We start from the raw sequence: 11,300 nt of genomic DNA, 5'->3' as shown, positions 1-11,300 counted from the left end.
ACATGGCACATGTTTATTTAATTCAATACCATGAAGATGCTAATATGAAAGCCACATACCATGTTGTGAGAAGCGAAGGAGACTTAACTAGTGGAATTCAAGTGGATACTTGTCCAGTGATGGAGACTTCATATAGAATTGGAAAGTGCTTGGTGGCAAAATTGAAGTCTCCGAAATCGGTTAGGGGTGGACTCTTCTAAAAGAAGAGTGCATTAAATGAGTTGATTAGACGCATTATTTGCTTTTGTGTAGAAAAGCTTTAAAAAGTAAATAAGAAAATCTCAAGCTACACGTGTCAGGCATCTGGAGCTTTCCGCTGCTTGCGCGCACTCAAGGGAGCGCTGCCATTGGCGCACGTGGGGTCATCGCGTGCGTCGAAGGGAGCAGCGTGTCGGGATGTGGGCCGTCGGATGGAGGCGAGGAGATATTTTGGTAAGTGGCGGTGGTGCGCCGACGTGCGCACGGGAACCAAATCATAAAATAAGGAGCTGGGAGTGGACACGTGGAGCTGACGGGGCAGATCTCCTAAAAATATATAGCGCGGGAGCCAAAAACTTACCACGTCAGATAAATATCTTTGTCCACGTCAGCTAACGCTCCTTTCATCTTCCCTTCCCCTTAAACCTTCCTTTCACCGTTCACTCCATCAGTTGCACTGGTTTTCTGTCTGTCGAGCTCCAGTCTTCCTGCTCAATTTCGTCTGCATTTCAGTTTTCGATGTAATCATCCGCCTTCGCTGATCCCTTTCACTCTCCTCCCTTCACTTCTTCACCTCTTTGCACTTCTCTGTTCAGTATTGCTCCCTTGCTCGTGCCTTTCGTAGCTGCCCATGTCTCTTCCTCGGCAGCCATGGGTTCCAAGCTTGCTCTCCTCTTCCCTCGTCAGGCCGCCTCCGCCAAACTCGTACGAACGGCAGGTCCGATACAATCGCATATACCATTATCATTTTTATAAGTGAGATGACCAAGGTCTAGCTCAAGGAGGATGTTTCATCAGTTTGAATTGGGATCAGAATAGAGATTGTCTGTGAACCTTTTGTCAGAAATTTTCCGGTAGGTCTGTCAGTGAGGGCTTGTAGGTACTATGTATTGTTCAGCTAAGATGCGAGATTCTCTGCCGAAATGTTGTTCATGGTTCGGCTACTACAGTTTATCATCTCAACAAGTTAACACCTGTAGTCTTTCGTCTCAATTAATTTTTTGCTTTTCAATAACTGGCACAGGGCAATTTTGAAAGAGTACAAGACAATAGCATCGATTAAATATTTATCCAACGATGATGCAAACACCGCAGTCCCCTGTGACTTAGATATTTCAGCGATGATTGCGAAGCTTTAATATGTGTATACGAGCCCCCGAGTTTCCAAGTAACCGCTTCACTTGTTTGACCCAACGAACGAATTTAGACATTCAATATCCAGATACGGTGTTCTGAAAACTGAGACAATACTAGTTGTATTGACGCAACTAAGCAAAATTTGAAGCAACTTAGAAGAGTAATAGAGAACAAGCTCCATGAGGACAACTTACAGCGAGAATTGAGAATCGAGAAAATGTGACGTGGCATAGCTCAGGTTATAACAATTCAAGACAAAGCTATACCGCTACGAGTTAAAGCTACAAATTATCCGTCTCAATCCTAAATAACCTGTAGAGAGAGGGCACAAAGGCAGCACAGGCAGAAAGCAGAGCGCAAGGTGTGGGGAGCGTGTATATAGACTAAGAGACAGAGGAAATGCAGCAGAGAGATGGAAAACAGTATGGGAGAGAATGAGGAGGGACGGTGGAGCGATGGAGAGGAGAGAGACAGAGAGCTCAGGGATCAGAGAACCATCGGGTTGGAAGAGCACGAGGAAACGGGGCAGTTCACATCTTGCCATAAGGTGAGACTCAATGTAAGAAAGTTCACGCTTAGAGATCACTGGCTGGCAAAGTCCCAATTGTTAAACTGTACACGCCAAACAAATTGTCATGATTACGATCTGGCGGCTTTCTATGTGGAGCTGAGATATCTCAATGACCTTGACGCTTCTGATCAGTCACGGCTCTTCTGAGCTTTTGTGCCACGCACTAGCTCCTGAAACCAACAGGCATTCGCTGTTGGTTTCAGAGAAAGTGATTGGAACTCTTCAGAAATATAAGAAAGTTCCTACTGCGCAATAACATCCAAGGCCTCCAACTATGTAGGCGAGTTATGCTCTTTGGGGCCATAAAGATGGATGTCATTCCCGCCATTGTTAAGCATAGGGATTTCTGAGGGTGTGATGTGGTCTTTCCCTCTTCACGGATATTGCTTTGGATGGAAATTTCCACAAGATGCTCTCATTATTTGCCCTTGGGTCACAAGATTAAGATCAACCATAGTTGGCCCTCCCTCGAGTTTAGACTATCATATTTGGATTGAAATTAATCCCTACCAAAAAGTTTTACTTGAGGCCAGATCAGATCATGAGCTTATTCATTTCACCAAATTATTCAAAATTATTGGATGAGAGTTGAAAAGTTTCCCCCCTTTTCCTTGGAGTTGTAAATTTTTGACATCTGTGGCAACAATACGCTTTCTTATGGTGAATCAATACCAGAAGTGTAAGTTACTTGCGTTGCCCTGTAAGCTAGTCATCAAGTCCACGGAATACACAGTATTATTTTACTTTAAAAGCTCACTATCATTCTCATAACTGCGAATTGCCCCTACCAGGATCTGCATCACATATAAATTCAGTAATCCTTTAGCTGCTTCTTCACCTCCAATTTCTTTAAGGGGTATTTACTGGGCGTGCGTTAGGATTGCTTTCATTTTATTCTCCGCTTTATGTTGGAAGTCGTTATGTAAAGGCTTCTAGAAATTCCCTTAACCACCTAAATAACATGTCATTATCTAGGGTGCTCAAGGCCATCTCGTCTCAACATACCTGTAACGGCTGATGAATTGGATATTCTTAATCACCTTAATAACACGTCATTATCTAGGGTGCTCAAAGCCATCACCTCTTGCATGGCCATCTCGTCTCCACATACCTGTAACGGCTGATGAATTGGATACCTTGAATGTCCAGCTCTCCCTTGTTCCCCCTGCCCTCCGCCCTCCCACCTCTTGATTTTTGTTTTGTCTTTAGATTTTACTAATGTGCAAGCAATTACTTCGAAGCCAATGCCTGTCAAACATTCCCTCTGAGGATGATCTAAGCATTTGCCTGGCTGTGTTTGTAACCTTGATTCAAAATGAGGGCAGGATACAGAGCTCCCACTTAACAACCAGTAGCAGAGCAAAGGCATGCATAGTTAGGCAGCCTAACCAAGACTGCCATGCAACCAAATGAGCTGGGTCAAGGCCACTCAAGTTTTGCAGTAGCAGACGATAAAAGCAGTCCGGAGAGCCAGAGTTGAGTTCATGTGTGTGCTAATTGATCGAGTGCAAAAGCGTGATGACATGCTGAAAAGAAGAGCGAGATCCCATGTGCCAATGCTTGAAAGAATGCTCAAGCACTGGATGCAACAGCACTCTTCTCCATACAGATTATCTCATGCTCCTTTCCTCCTCTTGTAGGCTGTGAGTTGGCTATTGCTTAGGGGCTACTCTGTTGGATTTGCTGCATGAAGGAGAAGGAGGGGCCTTAGGAACTTTTATAGGCTGATACCATTCACCAAGCAAGTCAGCCAGGGCAATGAAAGGTTTGTGGTCAACGTCCAGAGTTGGCAACACACATGTATGCTACAATCTATGCCAATGCCCAAGGCCTAGACTGAATAAAATGGCCGCCCACTTGATTCAGAGCGTACGAAAGCTAAGTGAAAATTGTTAAGTTGTTTACTTGCCTCATTTATGAAGTGCAAAGTGAAACTCTACTACCAAAGGCAGTTATAGGCTGTAACTGACTGCTTGGAGCTTTCTGAGAGCGTGGCTTTGTGGTATCTTTGTCCTTCCTGAGTATTTCCGGGGCAGGGATATATCCCTGGAGGTTTCCTCCTTCAAACTTTTTCTGCAGCAACAGTTCATCTATTCTTATGGTAAGCTCTTGTGAAATTTCTATGATGGTCAGTGGAGTCCCAACCGGTATTTCTGTTCCCCTTTCTGGTGTTCACCACCTCGTGTGCCTGTGTTGATTGACCAATTGCAAAAGGACATCCTTTGGAACATAAAGACACTGCTAGGTTTTTCTATTGTAGGAGAAAGTAAATGAATTTCTTCTGACTTGCTGAACAGAAATTTTTTGATTTGATGGGAAGCCATTGGAAACTTTCACTAACTTTGGCTTGATTCTGTAAGGGAGTAACAAGCCCAGGGGACCCATATGACAGATGGAGTGGTATGATTGTAAAGAACTAGTGTAGTTCAAAAATAATGAAACTACTGGGCTGTGTTTAAGAAGGCCATCGAGTTATGAATGACATCGGTTGTGAACAAGAATTGGCATGTTATGCCACTCATTCATAGTCCTAATTAGTTTATGATTGCTGAAGTATGGTTGGGTAGAATGTGCGAAATTTCAGTTTAGGGGTACCGTTCACTCAACCCAGATGTATTGACTGTAAGTGTTTGGGTGTATATGCAGACAGAGGTATTGGGATATGTTGAGTTGTTTCAACAGTTTGCTTCGGAGTCTTTAATGATTGATATCAGTGAGGTAAGTATAGTAGGTGCTTCATGCTGCACTAAAAAGGTGTTGTTCTTACGTGATCATAAATCCCCTCCTCAATTTTATCAAACTTTAGTTTTTGCATGATTGCTCATCCCTCGAATTGTTGCAGCTGGTGCGCTGTCACTATCCGCATAAAGAAAGGTGTCTTGTGGATGATGTCCTTGGTAAGATATCTTAGTTTGGTGTTGTCCTTCTCTTGTTTATGTTACCTACAGTTTTGTTTGTATAATGGGATATTGTATGATGTTTGGTATTGCAGCAATGTTTCTTCTGCACCATCCAGAGCATGGCTGTGCTATTCTGCATGCGTTATTGTCATGCATCATTGATGGTACCATTATTTACAACAAGAAGACTCCTCCATTTGAGTCTTTCATCTCTTTGTTCAACCTGCCTAGTGAGGTATCTCCTCTTCAATGGTAGTTGTGAATCTCTACAAATATGCGATGTTAATTCCTTGAAGTTTATGTTTGGAGGTTGAGTCTGATGCTGTTTAAATGGGGCTTTAAAGACTCTGTCTTCCTGTCTATATAATTTTGTGATATGACTTGCTTATCTTGTTAACTTTAGAAAGGCCTATTGTTTTGATTAAGAATTTGCAGAAAGCCTTGTCTCAGCAGTGGGCCCTCGCTTGTGGGGAAATCCTTAGAGTCTTGACACACTACAATCGGCCAGTTTATAATGCGGATAGCAGTCATTTGGTTATAACATCTATGGAGAATATGTGTGGTGCACCAAGTTCCAGCAGTCCAGCTTCAGGTTGTGAAGTCATTGGACAGGCTGGCAGTTGTAAAGACAAGAAGACAACCACCAGGTTGTTAACTCCATGGATAACTGACAGTCTACTTGCTGCACCCTTGGGTGTCAGAAGCGACTATTTCCGATGGTAAAGTACAGTTTTCCTCATTTTCCTTGTAGATACAACTGTAAATCGTAAGTAATTTTGAAGTTGTCTATTTCCTGGCCGACGGAATCCTATGCTAAAGAAAGACGCAAGGGCTAAGTTTCTCAAGTTTATTTACATTAGTGTTGCAGCTTGTTATGCGTACATGATGTGACAGTTGATCTGCTTCTAAAGATTCTGTGGTTAGTCACTAGTGTTTGTCTATGTTGAGCCTTGACCATCAACTTACAGAATTGGGCTACCCCTTTGATTATTTAGGTGTGGAGGTGTTATGGGAAAGTATGCAGCTGGAGGAGAACTAAAACCTCCCATGACAGGTATAGATGCTCTGTTCTCCAAGTTCCAAGTGTCTAACCGTTGACTCCCTTGAAATTTCAGTGAAGAGATGCTTAACATTTGCATGCGTTACTAGCTTTATTGTTGCTTCACAAATGGTATAGTGTTGCAGATTTTGAGTATTGTTAACTGATGCTTGAACCCTTGCAGTTGGGCCTTGCAGATCAGGAAAATGTCCCCAGTTAATGCCCTCGACTCCTAGATGGGCTGTTGCAAACGGTGCTGCTGTGATACTCAGTGTCTCTGATGATGAAGTGTTTCGGCATCAAACAGCTGATCTCACTGCTGCTGCTGTGCCCGCTTTGTTGCTTCCTCCTCCTACAGCTTCTTTGGATGCCCATTTGGTGGCAGGGTTACCTCCTCTTGAGCCTTATGCTCGATTATTTCATAGGTGAGTATAAAATGCTGTACTAGCTGTGATCTTTATATGGGCTCGATATGCCACACTGATACTGTATGATAATAGCAATATAATAGCAATGCAGATTTGCTATGAACATTTTCTTGGAAGAAATGTAATGTTCATTTTTAGCATCCCTCATTTCAGATACTATGCACTCGCCACACCTGGTGCAACACAGCAACTTTTTCTCGGCCTTTTGGAGGCTCCACCCTCATGGGCACCGGATGCTCTAGATGCTGCAGTTCAACTTGTGGAGCTTCTTAGAGCTGCTGAAGACTACAGCTCACCAATGCAGGTTTGTGCCTTCAACATTCTGGAACATTGTCGCCACTCTTTGCTATTGTCTCTCACTCTGCCCATTGTCACCGACATCCCTGAGGTTCAGAAAGCACTACTGCACTTGCAAAGTTCATGCCGGCAGTGGATTTAAATCCAGCCAGGCATTCGAAATCCTGCAAACCGATAGCCACAGAACAGTCCAGGGAACACAATCTGCTCCAGTCATTGAATTAACTTCAAGCGAAGGAACATACCACCTCCTAGAAACACCTACTACTTCCAACATCATCCACAATAGCACAAGTTCTATCAATAGCATCAAGCACAAAACGTTCCACCACAACCTAATGTCTAAAGATCGTTTAGCTGTTGGCGTGCGTTTTTAAGGATACCAGAAGCCTCCTCCCCCATCCCAGCTCTGATACCATGCCAAAAACTCAGTAGATTGGGGAAGGAGAGGCAAGCATGTGCAGCAAGGACATAACCCAAGCCAAGAACTGTTCATTGAAAATACTTTGATATTTTTTCATTATCCAGACCATTACTTATAAGTGCCCACACTCACTACCTCATCACTCAATCTTGACCCTATCTCAAGGGTCACTTGACCCCTTCGATGCGCCAATCACACTATCTCTCACACACACTTAATTTCTCTCATAAACACCACTCTCAATTACATAAGCAAGACCTTGATCCCAACACCAGTCAACTTGCTATGTGTGTTCTTGGATCTAGGTCTATGTTTCTGGTTCGGGAAAAAGCAGGAAATGAATTGTGTTCATTTCATTGTCTTTTGACAGAATCAATTTTTATTGTGCAGCTACCTTGGAACTGGTTACACTTGCACTTTTTGAGACCCATTGGCATAGCTATGGCAACGCAACCTGGCCTCGTAGCAGATGCAGCAGCTGCATTATTGTTTCGCCTATTTTCACAGCCACTTTTGCTATTCCCTGCTCCTGGCCATGCTCAGGGTGTCCATGGTAGACCACTTTTTCATGGATCTTTCAGGCAATTAAGTACGAGGGAACAGGTATTGTCCAGCGAATATACCAATCTTTGTTATTTTTACTCAATATATGTCCTGGCAAGTATTTTTATCTAACTTTTCCATTATGTGTTTTTTTTGACATGATGGCCCCAGTTGCTGGAGAAGACGGAGGCTGCAGCAGCAAAAGTTGCTGAAGAGGAAACTGCAAAAGGAATAGCATCCTTGATGTGTGACCATGGGCCAGATGTGGAACGGAGAGTATGCTTACTTCTAGAGGCAGCTTATGGCCTTCTTCCTCTTAATTCTCCTGATATTAATTTACCAGAACAACTTGTTGCAACTCCTTTGCAAGTCCCCTTCCTATCATGGAACCTGTTTCAGCCACTAGTTTGGGTGCTCAACTATTTGCCACATGGGAGCCGCTCAGAAGCTTGCTTGTTGAGAGTATTTACTGCCACGGTAGAAAATATTCTAATTAAAACTTTTCCCATGGAAGAATATCAAGATCGAACTGATGGTTTTGGCTCACAGCATTTGGAAATTACAGAGCTCCGTGCTATGGTGCATTCTTTATTCACAGGGACGTGCCCATCTGAAGATCTTGCTGTACGACTTCTGTTAGTAGCCATCACAGCTTGCTTCAGACATGATGCAACGGATAAATGTCGAAGGAATTTTCATACGTCGATGTCCAGTGAGTTTTCAAGTGAAGGTGACTTTGAGGTGAAAGTCAAGTTGAGATCATCTGCATTTTGCTCCATGAATAAGAAGAGGGCAGTCTCAACTTTTGAAACCTACATTATTGCTGCAGTCTGTGGATTGGCATGTGAATTGCAGCTTCTTCCAATATCAGCACCCATGGTAGGGACACCAAAAAAAGTTTGCTTTCAAAATGCAGGCTCCAAAGCAGAAGATATCCTTGCTGGTGAGACTTCAAGCACAGTCAACCGTGCTAAGAGGCTTCTCAGGTTGCTAGAGGCTTTGCTTACCATATGCCCATCCCCTTCTTATGGTGTCTCCGATAGAGGGAACAGTGGCTCAGGTGCTCTCATTACAGATGCAATGGTTGCCACTCGTATAACAGAGCTCCTAGGAAGAACAAAAGCATGCATGAATGCATTGACAGCAATCATGCATTGCAAGTGGGATTTTGAGTTGTCTGCCAAGGCCACCTCTGTGTTAGCCCTTGTTGAAGGAAATGGGAATGTTGCTACTGCAACTTGTGATATTCCATGTCTCTCTCAAGCAGATGAAGTTTCTAGAAGGATGCGCAGGTATCTATAATTAAGGGTAACATTGAATGAGTTGATGAGTCTAGAATGGGGAATCGATTATCTGTCTCTCTGGCTGAGGATGATATTCAAACATTGCAGTTCTACCATGGATATGGTAGAGCATCTGTGTTCTATGATGGGCTAGAGATCCCGATTGCTTTACCAAAAGGTCTGAAAAAAGGTTTGTCTACTCTGCTGGCACAATCTTCTGTCGTTGTGTAGCTTGGCATGGACAAATGTCATGGTGGCAACGTAGATAATCTTGCCAAATCTGTGCATTTGGGATTTGACCAAAGCTGACAAGTGTAGCTGATTATTGCATGGGTGGCGACTAAGAAAGGCTGGCAACAGGTATTGACTGCCTGGGAGAGGGCTGCTTCTCTGGTGAATCTGATCTGATTGTGGATGCCATTGTGTAATCCTTTGTTATTCTTGTTCTTAAACAGTTCATGAGGCAATACCTTCACATACCAGGCGTTGGTTGTCCTTTCAATGCGGAATATGGGAAGATCAACCTTTGAAAATGGTGGTTCAGGTTCGTGTCAAGCTTTGACAAATTTTGAGTATTTTGAAAGTTAATTTTTGAAATATTTTAGCAGAGGAATCGAAGCTTGCACTGCGTTGACAGATATCTTATAATATATTAGTCTCAATCATCTCTTTTCTGTATTTTGACAACAACATGCACTTTGTAGTGTGTAATATGCTGCCTTGTATCATATACAAGGGATGTCATTTCATTTGAGTGTAATATGAATTTTGAATTATGCGCTTTGGTCTTAATGCTTTCTTCTGTTCTGCATATGCCTCTGTGTAGTTCAGGCATGAGAGGCTGCTGCTGTTGGTGCCCCTTGACTGCTGTTGCAGCACAGCTCATGTCGGTGCCTCTTGACATTTCTGACATATGTTTGTAATCAACTATTGGGAAGATAAACCATTTTTTGATGTTGAAAATATTCCGTCATACGTTGGTAATCAGCTATTGGGAAGGTGAACCATTGTTTTGATGTTGAAAGTAATTGATGCTTGCAGATGGATTGTCAATCAATGCTGGCAGATTTTGTGCTGCTCAAGGTACTTCTGCAAAGAACATAGGGATCTGATGGAAATCCAGCATGTGGCTGCTGCTTGGGTGTATCAACATGTAGGATTATCTTGCTTGTTATGCTACTCTCAGGGTTATACTGTTATCACTTGGCTATAAACTGCTAGAAAATAAACATTGCAACATGGGTTCTTTGATTACTGGGGGTATTTTCCAGGAATGCATCCTCCCTGACGTGACAAGGCACTGTCAATGATCAAGTATGTTTGATCTAGTAGGCTGCAATCATTTATTTTCTTCCTTGAATAGGAGGGGCTCTGATGTTCAGTAAAGTTGACTGCTGGCAAGAAGGTATTAATGTGTCATGATAGGATTACTTTCCTTTAAAGCAAAGCTGGGGAGCTACAGCTTGAAGTCGGAGATTCTATGGCAGTACGGGCAGTTTCAAGCACAGATGAGAATAGATATCTGATACCTGAGGATTCAGGATTTTTTCCTGGTCATCTTGTTATACACATCATTTTTTGTCTGTCGTAATATAATTGTGTGATTACAATCAACTTATAAGAGTTTGCAAAAAAGAAAACTTCTTAAATGGCTAGCAAGTCGAGTAGTACACAAGTTGTATCTTTTGAAAATAGCATGGTTGATCCTGTCAGATTTTTCCGGAAGAAGGTCTCTTATGTTTAAACCCTAGATATGACATTGTCTAGGCCTTAAAACTACTCCTGATCTTGCCTTATTACACTTCAGAACAATTTTTATTGAGGAGAAACGACTCTTGAATTTGTATGTCTTAAATGCCATTAAGATTAGGATATACTGTGATGCCTCACGTATGTTCTACTTGAGTCTCGAATGGAATATTAAAAACACCCTAACTCGCTGTCCTTAAAAGAAACTTAGAATGAGAGGGTTTTGGAGATTTTTCAATAAGTGTGTACTATTATTGAGCTTATATGATGTTAACAGACTTTGTGAGTGATGACACGATAGCTGGTTGGTCGCCCTTTGATATCCCAGGGTTTAAATTCCCTAATTCTTGTTGACGAGTTGTGGTGTCTGAGCGATGCAAGCTTCTAAAGCTGTTAAAGATCACAATAAAAATTGTATGTTTTTAAGAGGGTTTTTTTTGGAGTATACTAGGTTGTGAAGCAATCATGTGAACATTGAGAGTGTGAAATATGTATGAAGTTAATGTGTGTAATAACTGTCCTATCGTAGCCCATTGTTAGGCAGTGATTTTTGCAGCTTCTTGTAGAGATTTTTGGGTGACAAGTGATGTCTAGGGTGTTTTCAAGTGCGAGGGCTCAAAGTACATCGTGTTTTTCTAAACCACGTGGAGGTTGATTTATGATGAAGGCATTGCGTGAAAGAATGTAGGTAGCTTGTCTCGTTAAGCTACGGGGATTTGGGACTAAAGTTG

The 11,300-nt window shown here is 42.4% G+C and overlaps 1 protein-coding gene across 1 annotated transcript; it reads left to right on the top strand.

Moving 5' to 3' along the window:
* Positions 1-657: 657 nt before the first annotated feature.
* On the top strand, positions 658-10,638 carry LOC147900544 (protein GIGANTEA-like). Its single transcript, XM_087376766.1, has 13 exons — positions 658-916; positions 4,553-4,624; positions 4,749-4,803; positions 4,899-5,041; positions 5,233-5,525; positions 5,802-5,860; positions 6,030-6,270; positions 6,427-6,577; positions 7,385-7,597; positions 7,709-9,364; positions 9,652-9,706; positions 9,862-9,973; positions 10,092-10,638. The coding sequence occupies exons 1-10, from the start codon at positions 830-832 to the stop codon at positions 8,837-8,839; spliced, it is 2,445 nt and encodes an 814-aa protein (XP_087232892.1). The 5' UTR covers positions 658-829; the 3' UTR covers positions 8,840-9,364; positions 9,652-9,706; positions 9,862-9,973; positions 10,092-10,638.
* The last annotated feature ends 662 nt before the right edge of the window (positions 10,639-11,300 follow it).

Source organism: Dipteris shenzhenensis, chromosome 7 (assembly GCF_047967505.1).
Source record: "Dipteris shenzhenensis isolate YYH24624 ecotype China chromosome 7, Dip_SZ_1.0, whole genome shotgun sequence".
In the NCBI taxonomy this organism is placed as follows: Eukaryota; Viridiplantae; Streptophyta; class Polypodiopsida; order Gleicheniales; family Dipteridaceae; genus Dipteris; species Dipteris shenzhenensis.
This window is presented reverse-complemented; position numbering and strand designations above follow the sequence as displayed.

Coding starts and splice junctions, on each gene's coding strand:
- LOC147900544 (XM_087376766.1), top strand. CDS start 830: ATGTCTCTTCCTCGGCAGCCATGGGTTCCAAGCTTGCTCTCCTCTTCC. Junction 4,625..4,748: donor TAATGATTGATATCAGTGAG/GTAAGTATAGTA, acceptor GAATTGTTGCAG/CTGGTGCGCTGTCACTATCC. Junction 7,598..7,708: donor AATTAAGTACGAGGGAACAG/GTATTGTCCAGC, acceptor TGATGGCCCCAG/TTGCTGGAGAAGACGGAGGC.